The sequence below is a fragment of the Barbatula barbatula genome, assembly GCF_947034865.1.
Source record: "Barbatula barbatula genome assembly, chromosome: 18".
Lineage (NCBI taxonomy): Eukaryota > Metazoa > Chordata > Actinopteri > Cypriniformes > Nemacheilidae > Barbatula > Barbatula barbatula.
In genome coordinates, this window is record NC_136781.1 from 11,462,754 (window position 1) to 11,486,889 (window position 24,136).

Sequence of the window (24,136 nt, forward strand, 5' to 3'; positions counted from 1 at the left end):
TGTCATTTAGGTTGCATTTATTAAAAATCTTTAAAGCATAAAAACCAATGGCAGATAAAACACCAAGGAATTCTGCTGCAGAATGATGATCTTTCTGCCTTTTTTAATGCAAAACACGAATACATCCATTCTTCATTGGATATCAACTAGTATTTCTTGTCATAGTACTGCCATAGGGCAGTCTGCTGCTCCATGGCTGTCAAAGACATGACATTTATAAAACCCCTGGATTAATACCCAGAGGTGGTGAGCAGAGATAGCCGAGTCGGGTGATGACCCACAGAGAGCGAGAGAGACAAAGAGAGAAGTGGTGAAAGTGGCTCAAATAGCTAAAAAAGGTTGTAGGAGGCAGTGAAGATGAAAAATAAAAAGGAGAGAGTGGAGGAGATACAGCAGAGAAACTGGGAGAGAGACAGGACAGAACCAGTAATGAGAGAGATGTGAAACCTTTTTATTAGCAAATTTTTTTAAAATAGCATAGTCAGTGTGAAGCAGGTTTAAAGACATATCAACAAGTGTATTGATAAATAACAAGCACGCAGTGACTCTTCATTTCTTCTTTCCCGTCAATGTTTCTGCAGCAGCCGCAGCCTCTGCCTCAGATCTCAGTCTCTCCTGACGCTCCTGCAGAAACTCCCTGTACTCTTCTGGTGACAGACTGACAGCAGATGCATGACAAGAGAGGAGGGGGACACATACAGACAGGAAGATGGAGATGAGAGGCATATCAACACATCTACATTACATTTTTGCTCAATTCAATTGAAATGCAAGGGGAGCATTACTACTTCATACACAAATGATGGGTCTGAGCATTTGAGCCTAAGTGACACGGTTCATTTATTAAACAGCTTCAGTCTCAGCAAAAGACAAACACTCGCTAAAAATGATAACACATCATGCTGCTTCTTTGTAATGCCAAAATGTTTTGCCTAATATTATTGACAAATTATCGCAAAGAACAAGCATGATAAGCTGTGGAAGGTCCAATGCAAAACTAGTCTATAAATGCTCTCGCTATATTAGCATTCTCCACCACCTCTAATTGCAATTAAATTATTAATTATTCAAAACATGAATTTTACGCTTCATTTTTAAAAGGCTGAATATCACACTCAATTATGAACTCCAAATGAGCAAAGGAACTACATTTATTGGAAGGTGGAAGTAAGACTTGATTTATAGAGTCATGATTTATTCAGATCTCTTATTAGGGACTTTAGTAGGTGGTTGCAATATTTATTCCCTGAAAAGATTAAAAGATTTAAAAGATTTACCACTCACAGTAGAACACTACTGACAAGACTACACAAGATGACTGTGCTTGAATACTAAAACCGCAACAAATTTTGTATGCAACATTTAAAGTGCCAGTGAAAGCACATACTTGACCAAATTCATATTTTTCTCAAGATCTTGTTTTGATCTAAGGTCTCATGCTTAAAATGAGTACAAACATATTTATCCTGTTGGATAAATGTCTTATTTATTTATATTGCAATAAATCAACAACTGTATATTTAGATAAATGATCCATTAGGGCAGATGTATGTTAAGTGCATGATTTAACCAATTTACAAATGTATTCACTTCTGCATTTCTGTTTATTTAATATATTTTTGTATTTAGTCTCAAATTAATTTACTGGCACTGTATGTGCAAGAATAAAGAGGTCTGGACTCTCACTCATTGACGACTTTGATGCCGAGGGATCTGGCCGAACCGATGATGCTCTTGACAACGGTCTGCATGGAGGCGTCCTGCAGCTTAAAGCTTTCGTCCTGCGATTTGACCTGTGCAATCTCATATACGGCCCTCACAGACACCATACCAGCAGTCTCATGCCCTGATAGATATAGCACATGTAGGAGGAGTGAAAGAGAGAGATAGAAAGGAGATTTAACACAGTAGCTCAAAAACAGAAGCCAGCAGGAGGTGTGGTTGGTCGTGATTGAGCAAAACGGAAGTGGAGATGAAGTGTAGAGAAGGGGAATCCGAAAAAGGGCGAGTGAACTAGTGGGCGCATGAGAAAGAATAATTGAGCTGGAGTGGAACGGGCAAAAATGAAGCGAATCCATAATTCTCTTTTCTTTTGGTGCCACCTTCACCACTGCTTTCTTCTTTATAACTGCACGCCTTTTTACCGCTGTGGCTCATCATCAATATATCATCAGTCAAAAAATTCAATCTCAAGCAAAACACCCTGCAGGGGGAAGTCTGTCCATTACTGAAACATAAGGCATGGTGAGATATACAAATAGACTGCTGTAAGACGCGGTGAAGGATGTATGACCATCAGTGGCCTGGCTGTAATAATGCTGGCTTACCCGTCTTTCCGGCTCCCTTTTCGATGCCCGCGGCCTGTTTTAAGAAATAAGATACAGTGGGGTGCCCGATTTTCAAGTCGTACGTTCTGTCCGGCTACAGGGAAAAATAAAATATTTTACCCATTGACTTGCAATGGTTTTGTGTTCATACAATAGAAGTGAATGGGTACCGCCATTCTTCAGACATGTCAACAAGTATATTGATACATTCTTCAAAATATCTTCTTTTGTGTTGAGCAACAGAAATGTTTCATTCCTTTACAATAATATAGAATTTTTTTACATAAAAGCCATTTGACATATTCACAACAAAAGGCAACAAAAATACAAACAGTTGTTGGATTAATGTTGGTACTTTCAGTAGGCGTGTGAAAATTACATTTACATTTCCCAGCATTCAAAATCCAATTGCCAACTTCAGAACGTTTTAAATGCTGCCGTTTGTTGGTGGTGTGAAGAGCCCCAAGGACTTTCTCAAACTGCAATCTGTAACATTAATTTTTGACGCTCATCTGTTTAGACAGTAGGAACAAAAATGTTATTTCGTTGTTGGTTCGTGTGCACCAAGCAATCACTTTAGGTCTGCCAGACTCATCAAACATAGCGGGTGGTATCAGTAGCAAACACCATCCCTTTCTGGAGCGATTGGAGCTCAAATCCTACGGCGTCCAACCGACCCCTTGGAGCCTGACAGGATCTCATGCTATCCATAGACTCTGACAGATTCTCATAAAATCACGAGTCGAATGAAGCTAGACACCCCCTCTCACATCCCTCCCTGTGACACACGCCCTCGACTGCAATGCTTGCCGAAACCAAAGCTTTAAGGCATGGATTAGTCTGCATAGAGGCTCAGAGACAATGAATGTGCAGCAGACAGCTTAATGGGACAACTGGGACTTCACAGTCAGTCCAACTTGGGGAAACAGCCCAGCTAAAATTCATCCAGCCATCCAGTTGAAGCCTAAAGCAAGCAAACTCGACCGGAATTTCCTCTACACTCAAGCTAATCTTCAATCCCTGTCGAAGCCTCATCAGTATCCGTCAGTGGTCTCTTGCTTTGAGGCCTAATCTGCCTTTAGGACTAAAAGAATGACTCATAAGTAGAAATTCTCCTTTGTTCGGCAACTGGAAATGCTGTTATATACCGATTGACCTGTGGGATTAACACAAAGAAAGCGCAAAAAAAACTTCAAGCTGTTATAGTCTCGTTTTCTTGTTTTTTGCTCCCCCTTGCTTTCATTTGTGTAGATTTTGTTATGTTTCCCTGTCTGTCAGTTCGCTATTATATTAACCCTTTCATACAAAGAGGTCACTAGCGTAGACAGCTATCGAAATGCAATTTATTTGCAAATGCATGGGTTTTGATGGCATACTAGCACAGTAACCGTGTTTCAGGGGACACTAGTCCTCAGGTTGTCATAATGCATGAAAGGGTTATTACAATCATGAAAACTGTGTCAAGAAGTCAAAACCTTGATTAGCTGTTGCATGCGTATTAAAGGAATATCAGATCAATGAGAGCATCATTGATGTGCACGCTGCACTGAGATCTTGCAGCTGGTCCTGGAACAATAGCTGGCGTATCTGCAGAGGAACGCCAACAACAAAGGCTGACAATCCCCACCCTCGGGCCACCGCCACAGACAGAAAAACAAAGGGATGAGCTAGATGAAGGTGACATTGTTGCTGGAGATAACTTATTTTTTTACTTTACGCAACAGAAGCCTCCATTTTCAAACTCTGGCAGAACTGGACCACGGACGCTTGCCTAATCGGCTCAGCAAAGATTATGTGTTTGGGTTTGGACTGAGACTGCACATTAGACATGAGTCAGAGACATTAAAACACCCCAGAGAGCTTTGTGTGCTGGTGCCGGTGCATAATTCACAGCATCCTCTGAGACGGTTCTTCAAACAGGGACTTGCAATTGAAATCACATAAGAGCTAAGCAACAGTTCTGTAATGTAAAAGAGATGGAGACCTGTAATGACAACTCTCATTTCACGCAGTCAGGGCACATCACAAATTTGAGATCGATGACCCCTCTGTGATAAAAAGCCATTTCACGCAACCTTCATAATAGGCCTCCGCTCAATGCCCCTGCGTACATCAATCCATCTTTATTTTTTAGACAACTCATTTTGTAACACGTGGTGGATGAACAATGGAAGCGAGTAGATTAGAAGAGACAGAACTATTGTAGAGGAGAAAGGAGGTCTAAAGGTGACCGGTAAAACACTGCTAATGCACACAAGTGAAGAATCTGCAGGATGCCCCCCTTTCTCTAAGATGCACAGAGCTGCAGTACATTACGACTTTTGACTTATTATGATTGATCTACGATAATCTAACCAAATACAAAAATTTATTTTGATATTTGTTTAAAAAAACAACACATAACCTGTTGGAAAAAGAAGAATAGAAACCGGCCCCAAATAATATGGAAAACGTAATGGATTTAATGGCTATAATAGGAATTGTATGTGTTTTTAAGGAAACTTTAATGGTGTCCACTGGTACGAGATGGATTCGGTGTCGGGGTGTTCGCTGGTATTATTCCTATTGGAATAATGCCCAAAACACACTACAAAAATACATTTTGTAATGGTTTTAATGGAAAAGCTAAGGCTCATATTGATTTTTTAATTGAACCCATTAGAATTTCTGTGAAAGTTTCTATTGTTTATTTGAGCAGGCATTTGACCCAAATAGGTTATGATACTATGCATGCATGTTTTTTATAAGCAAGTTGTAGATTATGTTGGTCCAGATGTACAGTACTTTATTAATCGGGAGTAAGGTAATGGTGTCTGATAGTTAAATCACTCAAATTTTTAAATAAACAAACTTACATACATCCATCTTCTTAAATTCTGTGAGAATTAAAACCTATTTCCAATTGAACCTTTTATGTAAAAAATCTTCACGAAAGTGGAGTTGATTAAATTACAAGCCTTTTTGAGTTTCAATCACATTTATTAAATGTCTCAATCCATGATTAGAAAAAAACATGGCACAGAATCTGCCCTTCTAAAAGTTCTATACAACACTTTACTGTCTACTGATGCTGGAAAAGCTGTTGCCTTGGTCTTGCTCGATCTCAGTTCAGCTTTTGATCTGGTCAACCATAGTTAGTGTACTTAATTCTCGTTTACAAAACTGAGTTGGTCTCAGAGGCACCATTTAAGTTTAGATTTTTTTAATCGAATCGTAAGATTTCTGTGCATATGGGACAAAACTCTTCTTGTACTGCTCCTTTGACTCATGGTGTTCCACAGGGCTTCATTTTATCTCCAACTCTTTTCTTGTTATATATATTGCCTGTGGGATCAATTTTCCAGAGACATGGAACATTTTTTTCACCTCTATGGCGATGATGTGCAATTGTACCTTCCCTTTAAATCAAATGATAAAAATCTAATTGGCGCTCTGTACTCATGTATCAAGGAATTTTAATCATGGTTAACAAATAATTATCTTGACTTAAGACGAAGAAAAAATGGTTATGTTCAAACTATGTCATTTTATATGGACCCAGTGAGGCTTTTAATGCTGGCAATCATGACCGTGGTTCTCGAACAAAATGGGTGAACCCAAGTGTAAAAGTTTAGGTTTCTGTTTTGATACTGGTCTCAGGTTTGATAAACAGATAAATGGAGTGGTAAAATTGTGTTTTTTAAACCCTCGTCGCTTGGCCAAAGTCAAAACTTTTCTGTCAAGAGAAAACTTTGAAACACTCATCCATGCTTTTGTCTCTTCTCGGTTAGACCACTGCAGTTCTCTTTATTATGGAATAAATCGGTCTTTGGAGTGTTTACAGTTGGTCCAGATTGCCGACACGACTCAGTGTGACCTCTTGGGTCTGCACATTTAAAAATGTTATCGGTTCCAAGGTCTAGACTGAAGCAGCAGGGTTACCGGGCGTTTGCAGGCCCAACATTATGGAACAACCTTCTGGTAGTGATCCGAGGAGCATTTCCTTTTATGATTTTAATAATTTTAATTAAGATTCATGCTCAAATTGCATTTACTTTATCAAAATTTGACGTAAAAATTGTCAAGTTTTGCTCTTGTTGCATTATTTAATTACCTTTTCAATTTGTACTATTTTTAAGTAACTTTGTATATTTTTAATCACTTTTCTTAATTACCAGTCTGCTATCCTGTTTTGTTTTATCTGCTATGTACAGCACTGGTCAGCCTTTGGTTGTTTTTAAATGTGCTATATAAATAACGAAAACAAACAAATAAACAAAAACAAATACATTATTATAAGAGTGTAAATATTATATAATAAAATGCTAGCTATGAAATATGCTTTAAAAAGACAAAGGAGTCAGTCAATATTCACAATATCATTTTCACGACCAATCAAAACAATACATTTGAGATGTGAAGGTTGTTACATTAAAATGAACGGAATATTGCTGTGATGCATGTGCATACACTATAAAATGCTGTGTTATTTCAAACCAACGTTGGGTCAAAATTGGATAAACCCAACATTTGGGTTTCAACCCATTGTGTGGTCAAATATAGCCATTTTCTGGGTTAGTTAAAACCAACCGTTGGGTTTGTCCATATCTGACCCAACGTTGGTTTGAAATAACCCAGTATTGTTTAGAGTGTAAATTGTGAGACATTTTTCATTGACAAATTAAATAAACAAGTCAGTTTGTGATTAATGTCTTTGAGTGTCTATAGTTAAGTCCACAAATGTCCAAAAATGCCCATTGTTGAAGCAACAGACATACTTGTCTATAAGTCACACTGCGATAAGGAACCCTGTTCTTCTGTTGAATTCCCTTCAGCTAATACCTTCATTTGATCATAATGCCAGCGGAGGCACTAATCTGCACTCTGGCATTCAGGACACATCTATTTCTGTTTGCTAATGCGCCTGAGATGCGAATGTAAACGAGCACCTCCAGGGACTCGTAAACAGAGGAAAAAGTGACAAAACGAATGAGAGGAAGATGAATCGAACAACATGCAATAATTACGAGGCTCACGAAACATCACAGGAGTTACTGATGGACCACTCAGAATTAGCAGTTACATTACCTTCACGTTGATCTTGATGGGAAGAGGAATACCTTCCTTGAGATCTTTGGTTTTCTCATTGAAGTCTTTGCAAAAGACCCCGATGGGAATCCCTTTCTAGAAAATAAATCATAAGAAACACATTCATTAAATAAATGCAGGGTTTAGACCCACATGCATTTCTGAGCCCTTCATTCACTGTGACAGTCTTTTGATGAATACCAATGGCCATTTAGCGATGCCGCGCGGTGTCAATCACTCGATAACTCATTGGTGCGCTGTGAATGCCTCGGCATGCTTGGATGGCCGTGTGAGTGCTAGTGAAAGAGAAAGACTGGTGGAAGCCTATTTACCCAAGGGTGTGTGTATGTGTGTGTGCATGTCAAAATATGGCAGTCATCATGCCACTGAGATTTGAGATAAATTAGATTCTCTTTCCAGGCCCTAGCTGGGCAAGGCAGGGTGAAAGCAAAATGTATGGCTGACATTAAGTCAACATTGGCAGCTATTTCTCCTGTGTGCCCTCACCAGAGCACGAGTGTTTTCTGTGGGTTGATTGTGGAGGTGGCTGCTAGTCTGTAATCTTATTACAGTTGTGAAAGTTTCGCCTGCTAGTATCAGAACTTTTCAAAGGACTCAGGGTACCAGGAACTCTTATTTCATCATATGGTAGAACTTACAGAGCTATATGTAAGAGTCTGAATGCTAAAATCAAAGTTGCGTGACAGTTATCGCTCTAGCAACAAAAAAATATAGTTTCAATATCAGATAAAATACTTACCATCCGCCTACAGAACATTCACAAACAGCCTTATGCATTACACACAAAAGGCACAAGCTGTTTCCATGAAGAAAACTCGCAAGAGCTGTTGAAGTTTGTCATTTCCATGAAGAAAACTAGCAAACGCTGTCGAACTTTGTCATTCATTTCCTCTCCAAAAAACTGTAATTTATTTGTCACAATATTGGCCATGGTGGTTTTTTAAGGAACCCACTGGTTCCTTCGACCAAAACACTATGGAATATTCCCATCGGCTTTGGAGGATCTCAAGAAATGAATCTATGATTAACAAAGGCTTAGGATATTTACATTTTTTGTCTATCATGATAATCTTTACGAATGAACACAACATTTGTTACCTTTGAACCCTAAATACAAACACCAGAAGTAAAAAGCTAACATGAGGCTATAAACAGACTACACCATGGTCGCTCGATATTATTATCCAACACCAAGCTGACAACCCTTTCAAACCTTATTAAAAAAAAGTGTTTCCTGGTAAGTAATTACTCCGTGAATCCATCTAAGTTTTTTTAAGATTTATGGCCATTTTGCATTATTTGTAAGATTTATATGTCAATGACGTCTACAGTCCCTGCCAAAGGATGTGGTCGTTTGTAGATTGTTTGCAACCCCCGCTTTTAAGACAAACAAAATCATGTCATAAATTAAAATGTGAAAATATTTCTAGAAGATCTGATTTCAATACAATACAAAATACATCATCTCTGTGGTACTCTAAAGGGCTGCAAGACTATCATTTCGTCCTGTATAGTTTGTGATAGTGTACGGCAATAGACATGGCATATGCGATGCTTCACGACATCGCGACAGAAAGCATGTTTAATTTTCCCCCCATCATTGACAAGAGGTTCTGTGTCACAGGTATGACATTAACCAATGGTTTTAAAACACAACAAAATAATATGTGGAATTACGAGATGAAGTATGACAAATCGCTTATTGCTCCCCGAACTCGGTGTAAGTCGCTTTGGATAAAAGCGTCTGCTAAATGACTTAATGTAAATGTAAGTAAAGGTTTATGGATGTAAGGCAACAACACTTCTGCCTTTAAGTCAGATGCTCTTTGCTGCTTATTCTTATAATGCTAAAAAGTCAAAACACCAAGTTAAAACCCTCATGTAGTATACAAACAATACATTTTATTTTTACAGTGGAATATATTTGCAACCAACTTCTTTTAAAACAACATCTATTGTTGTTTGATCTAAACTTGTAAACATTGATGCAATCCTTTCAGATTAGTTGAAACAAACACTTTCGAGCAAAAACAGCTGCTTTCCCACAAAGCCAGCAGTATTACTGTTCAGCCAGTAGCGTTGCATAATATCCAAAAATTTCAACCCATATGAAATGAAAAACAAAAGCCCCTGATAGCAGCCTTCCCATCTCTCCCCTGACTTGCTTATTAATAGTAATCCCTTGTCAACCCCAGAAGCGTTTCCCCAAGCCCCAACTTCACGGAGAACAACAGATCTAAGTAAACAAAAAAGGCGGCGGGTGATTCCTAATTAAATATGGATTAATATTAGGCCGAGGTTGTTAGGAGATCCATATCGCTTCCAATTCTGATTTCCAACCGCTGACTTTTCACTAAGTTTCAGACCAAAAAGAATAACTTTTAAGAAAATTCAAGGATTGATGACAGTTTTATGAAGAAGAGGTCATCTGACAATGGGGGGTTGAGGGCACCAGACAACAGTGAAAAAAGTTGATCAAGGTGTATAAACATCACAGACACACAAGATGTGGCAAAACAAAAACAACTCTGCTTTGTGTAGAGGTTTTAATAACATAAGTGAGACCATTACGAAGATGGGAATCTATTGTTGGATGACAAAAGAAGTGGATGGACATTTCGCCAATCTTTACGATACAAAGCTCTGCATGACCAAGATGCTGTGCGCTTAATGGCAGATGCATTCACTTTCAAGTGCTGTCTAAATTGCCAGAGTAGCCCTCTAAAACTCAAGATCTAATCATCCAGAAGTCAAGCGGGCCAATTAAATCGCCTTTTCCCTCAACACTGACTGATAAAAGCAGCGCTGCGTGGGACAAAATGGCAGCAGTTGATCTCTGTGATGGAGGTGTGCTACCAACTCTGGACACCGAATGTTATTTATTATTTATTGTGGCCTGGGGGTTAGAGCGTTGGTCTTGTGATCAGAAGGTTCCAGGTTCAAATCTCAGTGCCAACAGGTCATGACTGAAGTGCCCTTGAGCAAGACACCTTACCCCTGATTGCTCTGCAGTAATGTCTCACTGTAAAAAAACTACTTGTAAGTCGCTTTGGATAAAAGCGTCTGCCAAACGAATAAATGTAAATGTAAATACAAACATCTGTTATGAAATATAAGAATCTGTTGCCCCGAAGAACATGAGACAATTTTACATACAATCAAACAAATTTAAATAAATTACAGAGGTCAACAATGAATAATAATGTTGTGATTTCTCATGAAAATTATTAAATTGAGCAAATAAGCAAACTACAGCATATCAGGGTTTAAAAAAATATACAAAAAATGCACAGAAAACAAAACGCTCTCCGGAAAGAAATCATATCGGACTTAGTTTATCGATTTATTTTATCTCTACAATTGTATCTGTAAGTATTGCAGTAACTGCAGGTAAATAACTATTATTGGGCATCTGATACATGAAGAATATGAAGTGCTTTACTATTATTTCTGCCTTGTAAAACAATATATTAGAAAATGAATGGATAACAATAATATTTTTGCATTAGAAACGCTACTGTGACTAAAGAGCTTACACATACTGGTAGTTTAACCATTGTAGAAACATAAATTATTTTGGTAATCATCCATACTGTTATTTTAGGGCATCTGTGGCACAAACCTTAAATTGGGTGGTTGTCTAATACGTTTTTGAAGAAACGTAAATTGAATAAAGTTCACTTTGAATAAAAATCACTTTTTGTCAGGACTGTATTTTTTTATTCTGGCAAATCTGAATCTGAAAACGTGTTAATATGTGCTATGCATTTGTATCTGCCAATATCTTTTGTAAATGCCAGTTTACACATTTGTGACCATATTTCTGCTACTTCAAATTCAGAAGACAGATTTGTGAGTTTTGTCTACGAGTGCAAATCTCAACATTCAACTTCAGGTTTTTTTTTCAAGTTTTCGCATTGAGGCTGTGTGATACATTTTAGTGTACAAATTAAAATCTACATGCTCTCAAATTTTGCTACTGATTTACCTTCATATTCCAAAAAACAAAAGGCTGAGAAACACTCACCAAATGTTTTGTACACAGTCATTTCTATATTAACTAAAGCTGTGTCTGTATTTGTGATTCACACAACGGCATCGACTTTATTGTTTTCATCCATTCTCCCACTTTGCATTTGCTTCATTATAATAATGTAAGCTTTCAGCTTCAGCTATTCTTTATAACGAGATGGCTGCTGACACAGATGAATGACAAAAAGCTTAAGGACAGACTCAGAATGTAACGCACTTCAGATCGTTTCAAGTGTGCTTCTCAATAGTACTGCACATACATGTGCATATTTGAGAGGATGGACGAACAAAAGTAAGTCATGTTTCCTATGAGGACAATAATAAAGATCAATACTAACATTGAGAAGGTCCTTTTACCCGCTTTGACAAAAGCGAGGGAAAGGCATCAAAGCGCTGATGTATGGGGAGACCCATAGGGGACCCGCATGAATAAAGAACGTGTGCGTGCGGGCTGCGAGCTCATTCCATTAAAAGCAGAGCAAAGTAGAAGGAAAACGAAGGTTGGTTCAAGAGGTTCAATCACTTTACAGCAAAGCCTTTGAAGAAAGAGCATTAGAGTACAGCGTGACTTCCAACCGAGTGAAAACGTGCGTAATTAAGTGAGAGATAAAGTAAATTAAAACAACACTTTACGTGAAGGCAGGAACATCGTGCATTGGTCAGTTGGGAGGACAGATGCGATTGGACAAAGGGCATCTTAAGCGATTATATATAATAAATGAGATCACAATGGAATGAGAGCCCAATAAGTAACAAAGGACATAAAGGGAATAAAACAGAAGAATAAAAGCAAGTAAGAAAACTAGACTCACAAGGCGGGATTTATAAGACGGGGCACTGCATGTTCCCTTCTCGTGTGCAGTGAAATGTAACGGTGACTGAAAAAGAAGTGCAAGAAAGGGTGTGTGTACACAAGCATGACATGGGACGTGGCCTTGGTGTGGTAGGCAGGATTAATTGCCCCTGGCACCCAAAGACGGGCAATTCATCGCCCAGGTTAGCGCATGAAGGATGGAGGTGGGGTGAAGGGTTGTTGTCGAGGGGTTAATTAAACTCTGCAGTGTGAGACACTCTAATTAATTACTCTGGTTCCCCTTCTCTAATTTACTGTGCTAAACTCTTCCTTTTTTATTACATTCTTCCCTATAAGGGTGTCATACAGATGATTAGCCACACACCCTCAAAGTGCGCTCGCAGGTCATGCCAGTGGAGACCTCGGAAGAGCAACGTTAGGGTTTTGCCTGTGGGTATAATGAGGATTAAAGTAGTTTGTTTGAATCTTCAAAAGGCACGGGGGATCACAGAACGTGTGCATCAGATATTGGGGAATGCTCACATTAAAGTTTGTCTACCCTGCTAATGGCTTTATCTTTGATCATTCTAAATCCCCCATAACCTTGATCTCCAAACAAGTCTCTTTTGCTCATTCACTGTGCCTTGAAGTGAACACCATTGGGCAAGATGTGCCAACGGGGACACATTATTTGGGGACTCATTTTCAGCCTGTATTGATGTCTACGTACTTCAGTTTGGTTGTGAAAATAACGTGCTGAAGGCACAGGGTGTGAGGCCGTTCTGACTTTGAAGATTGAATTTGAGTTGTGTTGCCTTGGCATCAGCTTATTAAAGCATGAACAAACGCGGGGTGAAGGCCTGAGACACAGCATGAGATACTGTGAAATAGGAACAACTTTAAAAGGACAAAAGATGTTCCGGAGTCGAGGCTGTGCCGGTGTTTAGCGTTTGATGGAAATCAGCGAGTGTGAAAAGATTCCATTAAGTGTGTGTTATTAAAGTGCCTGATTTCACCAACGTCCTCTTTACAAATCTCATCAGAGGAAGTCTTATCTTATCAAAGCTCTGCCACATCTCATTCAGTTAATCAGGAAGACGGATAGTTCATCGAGTATCATTATCAGTTGAGCCGCTGTTGGGTTAAATATAAAGATTTATAGAGATTTTAATTGCGTACATAAAAAAGGAAGTTACGCTGTGGATTTACGATCAACAACAAGCGTATCAAGCTGTGCTCGTTGTAAGGAAGCTTGCGGTCAATAAGACAGATTGTTTGTCTGTGGATGGAGCATGTGTGGTGTCAGCCAAGACCTCTAATGTGTGCCAGATGGGTGCTGTAAAGAATGTCTCTGGCCGAGCTTCCTCCAAGTGCACACCTGAGGCACCAAAAAGGCCCTTAACATTCCACAGGCATACCTTCAGAAAAAAACAAGTCTTCAAAACCTTCACCCCTTCTATGTGGGTGAAAGTGTTGACGGTGCACTGCAGGACTCTTGTTGTCTCATTTTCTCAGTCTATTTCACTGACTCCATGCTGAAAGTAAGCCAGATTAGAATGACCTTCAACAACTTCAACCCCACTGGGATTTAAGGGGGGGGGGGAGGGGGGAGAGAGAGAGAGAGAGAGAGAGAGAGAGAGAGAGAGAGAGAGAGAGAGAGAGAGAGAGAGAGAGAGAGAGAGAGAGAGAGAGAGAAGAAAATTTGTTTCTGGAAAGCAGCGGTGCGCATAGTTGACTGTGACAAGACGGATGACTTTGCTTTCTGTCTCTTTCATTCCCACCGGCCTGATCAACACACTCGTTGATGACCTCCCACCATGATAAAATGAGGTGTGCGTTGTAAAGAAATGAAACAAGGGAAGTAACCTTTGATTTCATATGGGCCATAAAGAGAATGAAAACTCGCTTGTCAGTGCGCTTAAGGGAAAAATTTAACAGATAATGAGACGGCGTTGCTCGTGACTGCCATCACGGCGGTGCTCTGATCATTCGCAAGCTGTCCCTACCACAAGATCATTAATATTATTCAATTCCACATTTTCATTTACTCTGCATTTTTGTGCCAAACAGTTAACAGCAATGGACAGCATGACAAGACACACGAAAACAGAGGTTATCACATGAAAAAATTATACATTTTTAATTACCCTTAATACTTGTACAAATATTATTGTTGCATTGCTTATAAGGGAATATTAACTTTTCTCATTGCAGTATTTGAGGTCTCAAAGCAGCTTTTTCCAGTTAACATTTTCTGCAAATAAATACAAAAAGAAACAATCTTTCTATTTAAAATTTGTGAGAAATATTGTTAGTAGTACAAAAAAGATAATTTTACACAAACACATACCTAGTTAAGGGTTGACCGTGAATGGATGTATTCTACAAAAATGGTTTCCTGAGGACTTGGGATATAGAGCATACATGGACTACTTTTATATTGCCTTTGCCTTCGTGGACCTCCATGAATCTGTGAACGACCTGCTAATGGAGGACATATATTTTGTGCAAAATCACAATATAAATGCAATCAAATGACCAACATACTGAAGATGTTAACGAATCATGCGTTTGAAAACAGGTCCTCTGGCAATGTGTTGAAATGTTATACACATTTATAACAAAATAAAGGTCTCTTAATCTCTTGCTAAAATGGCAATTAAGACATTTACCCTTGCTTGCTGTGGATTCATTCAGCGTCTCAAGTGAACCACCGATTCATCTCAACACCCCATCATTCCTCTCCAATAGCAGTGAAATATGTGATGTTGTTTTCTGTGTCTGTCATTATCGTAGCAATCACAACACAAGCAGCAGCAATTACACATCCGTGCGGTGACTCCCATTCAATATGCACAGGACCATTCAAATCTCCCCGCCTATTTGAAGTAAGAACCGAGAGAGACGGCAACTAAACGCTCGAGTTTGGAGAGCGAAGAAAGGGAGGGGTGCGAGTGCACGTAAGCTGCCTACAAATGACACACTGCAATCATAAACTGTCGCTTTCTTTCTCCTGTTTCGCACTATTGCGTTGCTGAAGTATGAACACGACACCGGAGGACACGGAGAAAGCGCCTTCCGTGACATATTCAGAGAACGACACGTTTTTACGGCACTTCCGAGTCTGCGAAAGCTTCATCACATCTGCCGGTGCCCCGGACCACGAGCCCGTCAAAGCTTCATGGACAACCAGGATCCTCACCTGAGCGTGCTCGAGATAACGCTATAAAACCAATGTCGATTATATAAGGGTTTTTCAACACTGCAAAAAGTCATAAGAGAGCTAAGCTGCTCGTCCAAACGGAGCACATATCGTGGACAATGTAGCCTTTGAGCTCGATGAAGCCGACCATCGGGATTCATTTCCACATGTAGTTGTGCTGGGAAGCCGTGTCGTCTTATTAAACGAACAAATGCGACCGACCCGCTGGATTCAGATAACATCGTCTACATGCATGCTGGTCATTAGATCGAAACCGCTTTTCGAAGTCTAAAGGACCGAAAAGACATCCAAGCGCATGTTTTGGGGTAAATATCCTCTGCACTTTTATGCGAGTTTTGTTGCAACTTGATATTCAATTATTCATGCAGCCTTCAGGTCGACTCTCGAGCGCAAAAGTTCGCATCTTTTAGACGTGAATGCAGTTTGAGGTGCGGGTGTCTGTTTTGCATCGCATCATTTGCTTTTATAGATGATTGCTCAAAATCACCTGCTGATTCTGATGCGTAGGTTTAATAATAAAATGACACCTGTCGCAATGTGGTGGTATTAAACTGGCACGGTATGATGATCGCACATGTCCCGCAGTGGCGGCAGCACGACACTTAGCATCAAGACAGATGATGTCTTTTGTTTGCGGAGACTGATGCTCTCTCGCTGTACGGATGCTTTCTCTGTGTTTGGGAATGATTCAATGGCACATTACCGCCGGACACTTTCAGTCGTTTCCTCTAAATGAGGGCATGTGGCATGAGTCCAGCATCCATCGCCAGGAGAGAGAGGCAGTGTGTCATACATCAAGTTATTTGGGATATTTATCACAGATACTGTATATTTGACCTAATCCACAACATTGCTTTTTATTGTTCATTTTAACCATATAAACAATACGAATAATTATGCATTATTACTTCATAGTGCAGCAATGGTAGTGCATTTATATCAAACGCTGTTAAGAGTTATTTAGACTTGCTAAATAATAGCACAAATCATATGTGCAATGCAGCTGGAATGTTATATATGTACATCTCTCACAATTTAGGAAATTGCGCACAGTCACCTGCGTACTTTTCTATCCATCACTTAACATCAAGATAAAAAAGGATGCGTTTGGCTGTTAGTACTCAAGTCTGGTCATTATTGATGTGCTTGGAAAAAAACAGCAGTGTTATCAAAGTGACTGGATAACCTGATGAATTATGTGCTGACAGGAGAGTCAAAATATAAGCTCTGCACCTACAAGCAAGACTTTGAATTATTTGATTTTTAAAATAACTGTTTTGCTAACAAAAGATTCGTTCTGTGCCACGGCATTTTCTTCAGCAGGCGCACGTGGCGCCTTTTAAATTCACATTCACAGTCTGAGATTATTGGATTCAATTGAATTCCAAAGCAGAAAATCAGTCACAGAAAAAGTCTACAGTCAAAATCAGATATTAGTGACGCATTCACTTTCATTGCACACAGCTCAGAGTAGATTAATCATTTTAGGTCATTTACCAACACACTCTCTTCATTTCCTCCACACTTCATATTAATGCGTTTAATTTCTACAGTTCCCAAGCTATGAATATATTTGAATCCATTCTCATCAAGAATCCTCCAACATTACATCTCCTCTTCTCCCAGAGCACATCTCCTGTGCTTTTTGTGTAATTCTCCTCACTCTTTCGTTCTTCTTTTACCTTAGCTTAATTATGAACTATTGCCATCAAGCCATAACACTTTATTAAGTCTGTAAAAAGCCACGAGCAAGAATTGCTCTTTTTGTCTCTCATTCAATTTACATTTGACCAAATTATTTAACACTTTCTCCCCATGTATCCACACATACAAAGCTTTTTGGAGCTTTCAAAACAATGTTAACATCCTAACTGGACAAATGGTGATCTTGAGCCCCAGAAAATGTTCACTTGTCTATATCCTAAACCAGTGGAACTCAGCTTGTGTATTCTGACCCAAAAATGGATTGTTGGGTTTGTTTGGATACGGCCACAGACAACAGGTTAAAACAATAGTAAAATCATCAACCATATAATTGGCTGGGTAGCAACTAGCAAAGGAAATCAACTTCAATTATATAACTTTCAAAAGTGATTTGTCAAATCTATAATATAAATAAAGAAAATTAAAGGGTGAATATAAGTTTAAGGGTCCTGTGTATGATTTTGGCAAATAGCAACAAACGGCTCACTGACACAGGACTAAGATGTCATCACATTTTCGCTTCTTTGCCGGAGGAGATACCATATTTACCAAAGGCTTGCTGTAGTGCAGTTTGTCCATTTAGGAATACTAACAGCAGGGGACCCGGTGTATGTAGATATAAATAGCTTATTCAAAGGCAATAAAAACATATCGCTTCGAGGTCTTTATACACCTCGGAGTCTGAACACATAGTTATGTATATAATGTTGCATTTCTGTTAATAGATCCTCCAAAAAATGACACGTTGGCCCTTTAAGGGTTACTAATTTCCAACACAAACATAACACTGCAATTCGTAACTATTTTATGAAGTGGCTATTTAGTAAAAATTCAAACAACCTTCGAACAAAAGTTTTAGTATGTTTTTTCACACCAGTGAAGTTTGACGTTCGTCTCGTAATCATATGGTTTTGTTCGACTGGCTTCATGCAAATTGATGCGAATTAGCAAACTCGTAAAATAGTTAAACATTTCTGTAAGATCAGGCTGTGATGTCCTATGTAAAATCTTGCTCCTGGAGCAAAACTACTTGAGAACCAGTGTCGACACCTCAATCCTGAACAGTAATGATTTTCATAATAAAAAGTCATCTGTCTCAGGTGTTGCTAACATTTACAGCAGACAGAAATGGTCAGTGAACATCTATAGGGCACGAGCCATACCGGCTGCACTGAAAGCATGCATTCGATTTCACCATAAAGCCAACAATCATTTCTCCACACTAATCAATACCAGAGTTTTACACTGTCTGTTGCTGAAATATGGCTTGAGGAAACATGAATAAATTTGACAATAGTATGCAGTGTTATGACAACACCTATTCAGATTGAGCCTTGCCACTTTGCAGATGCTCCTATACACTCTCCAGCTCCTCTAAACAAAACAAACAAGTTTAGGAGATCAGACTTAATCCAAGCCGTACTTCATTATGAAACCAAAGGCAATTTAATACTACAATATTCGACAGAAGCTGTAATGAACACCAGCGCGGTAGGCAGGCTATGAGAAAAATAGGCTTTGAAAATGTGCCTGGCTTGCCTTCAATACAATACTATTGGAATAAATGTTAACATGAAAAATGTGCAGCAACCTATGAGATTTAGAAAGATGAGGGACAAGCGGATTTAAAATACTCTTAATCATAACTCTCCAAACCTCATCACATTAATACATAGCAATTGTATTGGTTTCTTAAATGGGAACAAGTCTCAGAAATACGATAAATTGTTGAATCTGCCTTTGTCCTAGGATTGTCTGTATGGCACACTATATTAATAATTAATGCACATATTTAATAAAATGTCATTTACTCTGACATGCAGGTAGAATAAATAAATTAAGTTCGCTTGCATAATGAGCTGCATGTAAAAGAAGCACATTTACTGAATATTTGTTAACGTCGGCCGCAGCTGTTAAAAAAGGTTGTAAAAGCTATAAAGAATTAATTTGACACACAACTGGCATCATACTACGCCTGCACAAAACTATGTGTTTAAAATCAATAATGCTTACACCACTGGAGTGATGTAGTTCAGCCATGCCACTCGCTCTTGAAACAACACCTTTACCCATAAAGACAGCAGAAGTGGTAAAAGTGTGCGTGTAATGCTAAAGAGGGAAGAGCAAAATGTCTAACAGACATTTTATTAACATAACTAACCATCATCATAACTACACATTTCACCTTCTGTGGTGTACAGGTATTTTCGGCACATAAACAACATATTCTTTAGACATTATCTATCTGAATACATTTATAAAAATTTGTTTTATATATCTTGTATACAAGGTTCCCCTCTATCAGGTGCCATTAGAAGCGCAATTTTCAAATATAAACGCCTATTTTATAATATTTATAATCACTATGGACATTGAGGTTTTCATTGTTCAGGCATAATAGGGTTGATAAAAGTCAGAGATGACTTTCCCTGTGTTTTATTTATTATGAAAAACAACATTTGAACTTATTATATTCAACCCAGCATTGGGTAAAGAAGGACCAACCCAGTCGCTGGGTTAAATTAATGATTCAACAATGGGTTAAAACAACCAAACATTTTGGGTTGAAAAAAATCCTGCATAGGTTAGAGGGGTCATATGGCACAAATATGTGTTTTTGTGTGTCTTTGGTGTGTTATAAGTTGCCCATTCATGTATTAGACCCATAAAATTGCAAAAATTAAAGTGTCAGAACAAAAGATGCATTCTATATAAAAGCGAATGCTCACCCAGACCTGCCTTAAACGCCTTGTGTAACCACATCCCCACAAAACTACGTCAGTTCGTGGTATGATTTGACTAAGACCACCCAAATGTATATGCAAGTAAGGTGAGCGTACCTGTACCTATATGGTAAGAGGCGTCATATTTCCATCACACGCTTGCAATTACACCAATAACTACGCACTGGTTAACTTGTTTTACATCTAAAACAAACGATAATATTTGTTTTAGCCGTGTTTAAATTACAATCCAAATATTGAGTTTGGCACGCAGAGTTAAAAATAAAGCATTTTTTAGGATATAGGTTATAGGTATAAGTGTCCCCTGTCGTGGTTGGGGTGCAACTATGCCATACCCAAGCATACGTAAGAAATCCTTTGTAGAGACCTCCAAGCGTAAAAGGGTTAATAACTATACATAAATCTGCACAGCTGCTGAGAAACAAGTGGCTGAAAAGAAGGATCATAATGTAGTCTCACATATGGCTTAACCCCAAAGTTAATGAACACCCACCATTCTCAGAAACAAATGTCAGACCTTGGAGGTTCAAACGCAAAATACTCCCATTTCGACATCACGAACAATAGCCAGTGTATGTATCCAGGTAGAGTGTGTTTAGTCTATTGTTGACCTGCTGCTGCTGAAAATCATGCAATTTGTCTGCTCGGCCCATTAAAATTGTTCACAAAAGCCATAAACAAAATATAAAAGCATCAACAAAACCTTTTCAAATATATGTAGCCCTAATCTTTCACCGAAAAATTGCATTTTTTTGCATCTGCTAGCACATAATCATGCATGCTGTGTCCTTGTGGCAATTTTAAGTGTACAACCTCTAAAGTATGCTCTTGTCTCTGTTCTTAATGAGTCATCAGAGTCTCATTGTGTCCTTGTTTCTCCTTCTGCCTCAAGCATGTTGCCCTCGCCCCAGGTGTGCGTGTCTACTCTGGTGACAGTGAGCACAATGGCAGTGGTTGACCTCTACCTGCTGGAGCAAAGCATGCTGGGACCTCGGGGCGGAGTCCGTCCTTCCGTATGGCCGTGTGTCGCTGTTGGACTGGGTGATCTGTGTTTCCTGCTGGCGCTGCGCTTTGTTTCGGCCGGTGTCGTCTCGGAGGCTCGTTCCCCCCGACGAGGCTTCGCCAATGCTCTCTGGTTCCTCTTCTTGTCTCTCCTGCAGCTCAAGCTTTTCTTTGTGTGTCAAAATTACAGACAGGAGAGGCGACCACCAGATCCCCTCGCCCGCAAGACTCTGACTCTACTGCTTTCCGTCTGCCTGCCATCGCTGTTCCTTATCCTGACGGGAGCCGATTACATGACCCCACTTCGGAGAAAACAGGAAGTCCGCAGCCGACTTCTGTGGGTGGTTGTGGACCTGCTTGATGTGCTGGACTTGCAGGCCGGGCTTTGGGAGGTGCAGGGAACAACGGGCGTTCCTCTTTGGGTGGAGGGTATTGTTTTCTTTTATTGTTACGTGTTGCTGTTGTTGCTCCCGTGCGTGTCGCTAACAGAGCTGGGTGCTGCTGCCCTGCCCGGACTACAGGCAGCTCGGAAGGAGGCGATCTATCCGTGGCTCAGTTTGGTCACCATTAACTTGTTCACACTGGTGCCCAGAGGGGTTGGGATGTTATGGTACAGGGACCCACGTGTGTCAACTGTGTTCCTTGGGAAAAACCTGCTGGCTCTTGCGGTAAAGCTCAGCTCTGCCTGGGAGAGACACAGAAAGGGCAGGGGGGGGGTCCAGGGAGCCGGTGCCACCACCGGAAGCGGAAACCAGACTCGAGGGACAGCCTCGGAAGCAGCGACAGAGCAGGAGCAAGGGTGCACGTCTCCAACGGTGCCGTCTACACGCTACCACTCACTTTCACGCACACACGCGCACAGCCTGGATCCCACAGACACCTCATTGGGGCCGGCTTACATTTCCCATGAACTTTAGAAGTCCTAAAACTGCCACAGACGGGATTGTGGTTTTAAACCCAAATTAACAGAGATAACACATTAGCACAGTTTGTCGTTTGTATGATTGATGATTTGTTAAGCCAAACATGAGCAGTCTTGCGTGGTGTGAAGCTTCCAGACAAAATGATAAAAGGCTGAAGTGGGAGCTGTTTTAATTAAGTGCCTTCTTTAAAGAGCGACAATTAATATTGTTACCCTTGTTCCTTCTGGTGTTCATCGAGGACTTGAAGTTAAAACATGTACAGTGAAGCATGACCGCTGTTAATATTCGACTCTGTAATAAAATGTTTAATAGTCACCTGCTTCCTAACATTTTCTGTGATCTCGCCCAGACCAAGACTATCGGTTAGACCACAACTGAGGCAGCTCTTGGGTAAAACTGTCTACACATAGCGACAGCATTTCACAAACTCTGTGACAGTTTCATTTCAATGACGATTGGTCTTCACAAACAAATTAATTAACGTCAACTAAATGGAAGTTTCATGGTCGAGCAAACAAAAACCAAAGTATCTGCCAATCACTTTCAATGGTAATACTAATACAAATCAAACATGTAGCAAAGGGCATTCATACACAGAACAAACAGTGATAGCCTATTAACTGCTAACTCTGAAAATAGCACAGCCTCAACCAAAGCTCCAGAATCACTGAAGAAACACTACTGAGAGTGAGTATGAAGCCCTGAAAGAGACGCCATCTGAATAAGTTACAGCAAGTGAATCCCAATGCGGATTATGGTGGGGGTTTATTCTCTACATCAGCAGCCACAAAATCCCTTCACAATCCCCCCTCGCCTGCTCTGATAAACAATCACTACTCCTATTAATTGAAATGGGACTCATTTTTCAAAGAGCTAAGAGCTCACACCGCACTTCATTTGTGATTTACACAGAGTATTTACAGAACGTAAAAGCGGACAAACTTGCATGACAAACGCTAACAATAAGTCCAGGCTATAAATTAATTGAATAACAGAGAGCGGTTTCATGGGAAGCCGCTTTAGCTTTAGAGGCATTGCAGAGTTATGAACCAGACTAAATTAAATTTCTCTGCCTCCATCTCTCTCTTCTGTCTCTCATGTTACATTCGCATATGAGCTAACATGAATAAAAATCATGTATGAGCAATGGTTTTATCACACGCAGCCTGTTAAGTACACACCTTTATAATTTACATCAAAATCCAAATAAATAAATAAGTATTGAATTACAAAAATAAAGGTTATTTTCCGCAACATTTTAATTTTGAACATGCACATATACTATTATAATTATTATTCATAATTATAAATAATATATATATTAGGGCACAGCGTTAAGGAGATGCATAATGAGATTAGGTTAAAATAACGTTTTGAAATCATTAAACAAACAATTACTCTTAATAATCCTGAAATAATCATTGCGTTTGTTTATTTTCACTTAATTGTGTTGTAAAACACGACCTGGACATGTTTTTCCTGAGATTCACCTATTTGCGTCACCCAAAATTAAAGCGTCGACAACTTGGCCTTGACATAAAAAACCTGAGCTTTTTTATTTTTTCCCTCTCTCCATTTTATTCGGCCTTCTGTTTCTCTCCTCCATCCGGCTGAGTTAATTTCTCTCTGGACTGTAATTACTCTCCTACACAGAAGCTGACAGCCCCCCCAACCTCCCAAGCTCCCACTTTTATTTCTCTCGTTTGTTTAAATTTGCCCCCCGGCCGACAGGCAGCCTACCTCTATGCGCTTACTCTGTCAGGGATGGTTAGGCAGACGGGTAGAAAACCAAAGGAGGGAGTAAGCAGTAAGATTAAAGGGCCGGAGCTTTACGCCGAAGACTTGCTGGCTGCAATTTATTTACAGTTTAATACACATAAAAGTGCTAAGTTGAGGAAAAGACAGCAGCACGGGCACAGAGATAAAACTGGAACAAAGCTGACAGGTGCACGCGTTACCTCGTGTTTTTCGCAGACACATGGCGCTGCTTTGGCTGAATGATGCTTATTGCGCCTCGTTTTTAGTTCACAAAAGCTTTCTTCAGGAGGCAAATGCACTCGAGGCCTCGCTGACATGTTTTGGCAAAAGAAAAGGCATTTCATTTATTATCATCACGATGGGTAAGGGACTGTAATGGCACCATTACAGCTGTAATTAGCTTGTTAGTTATGAAGGCATTTAATGTACGAGCAAAAGAAAGCCTGTGACATCATTACACTAAACATCTTAATACAACAGTCCCTGTGGAGGGTATCTTTCAACATTAGATCTCCGAGATCTAATGTTGAACGTTACCCTCC

General features: G+C 39.6%; 2 protein-coding genes across 2 annotated transcripts in view; one reads left to right on the plus strand and one right to left on the minus strand.

The window, feature by feature from the left end:
- mrpl11 (mitochondrial ribosomal protein L11) overlaps positions 1–24,136 on the minus strand; it is a 33,155-nt gene continuing 9,019 nt past the window's right edge. Inside the window, exons 3-6 of the mRNA XM_079479706.1 lie at positions 7,395–7,490; positions 2,328–2,421; positions 1,687–1,846; positions 1–658 (exon numbers count right to left, since the gene is read on the minus strand). Of these exons, the coding sequence (XP_079335832.1) occupies positions 550–658; positions 1,687–1,846; positions 2,328–2,421; positions 7,395–7,490 (459 nt within the window). The 3' untranslated portion in view covers positions 1–549. The remainder of the gene's footprint in view (positions 659–1,686; positions 1,847–2,327; positions 2,422–7,394; positions 7,491–24,136) is intronic.
- On the plus strand, positions 15,193–22,150 carry tmem265 (transmembrane protein 265). Its single transcript, XM_079479705.1, has 2 exons — positions 15,193–15,768; positions 20,804–22,150. The coding sequence occupies exon 2, from the start codon at positions 20,805–20,807 to the stop codon at positions 21,828–21,830; it is 1,026 nt and encodes a 341-aa protein (XP_079335831.1). The 5' UTR covers positions 15,193–15,768; position 20,804; the 3' UTR covers positions 21,831–22,150.

Excerpts from the sequence above, each read along its gene's own strand:
- tmem265 (XM_079479705.1), top strand. The coding sequence starts at position 20,805 with ATGTTGCCCTCGCCCCAGGTGTGCGTGTCTACTCTGGTGACAGTGAGC.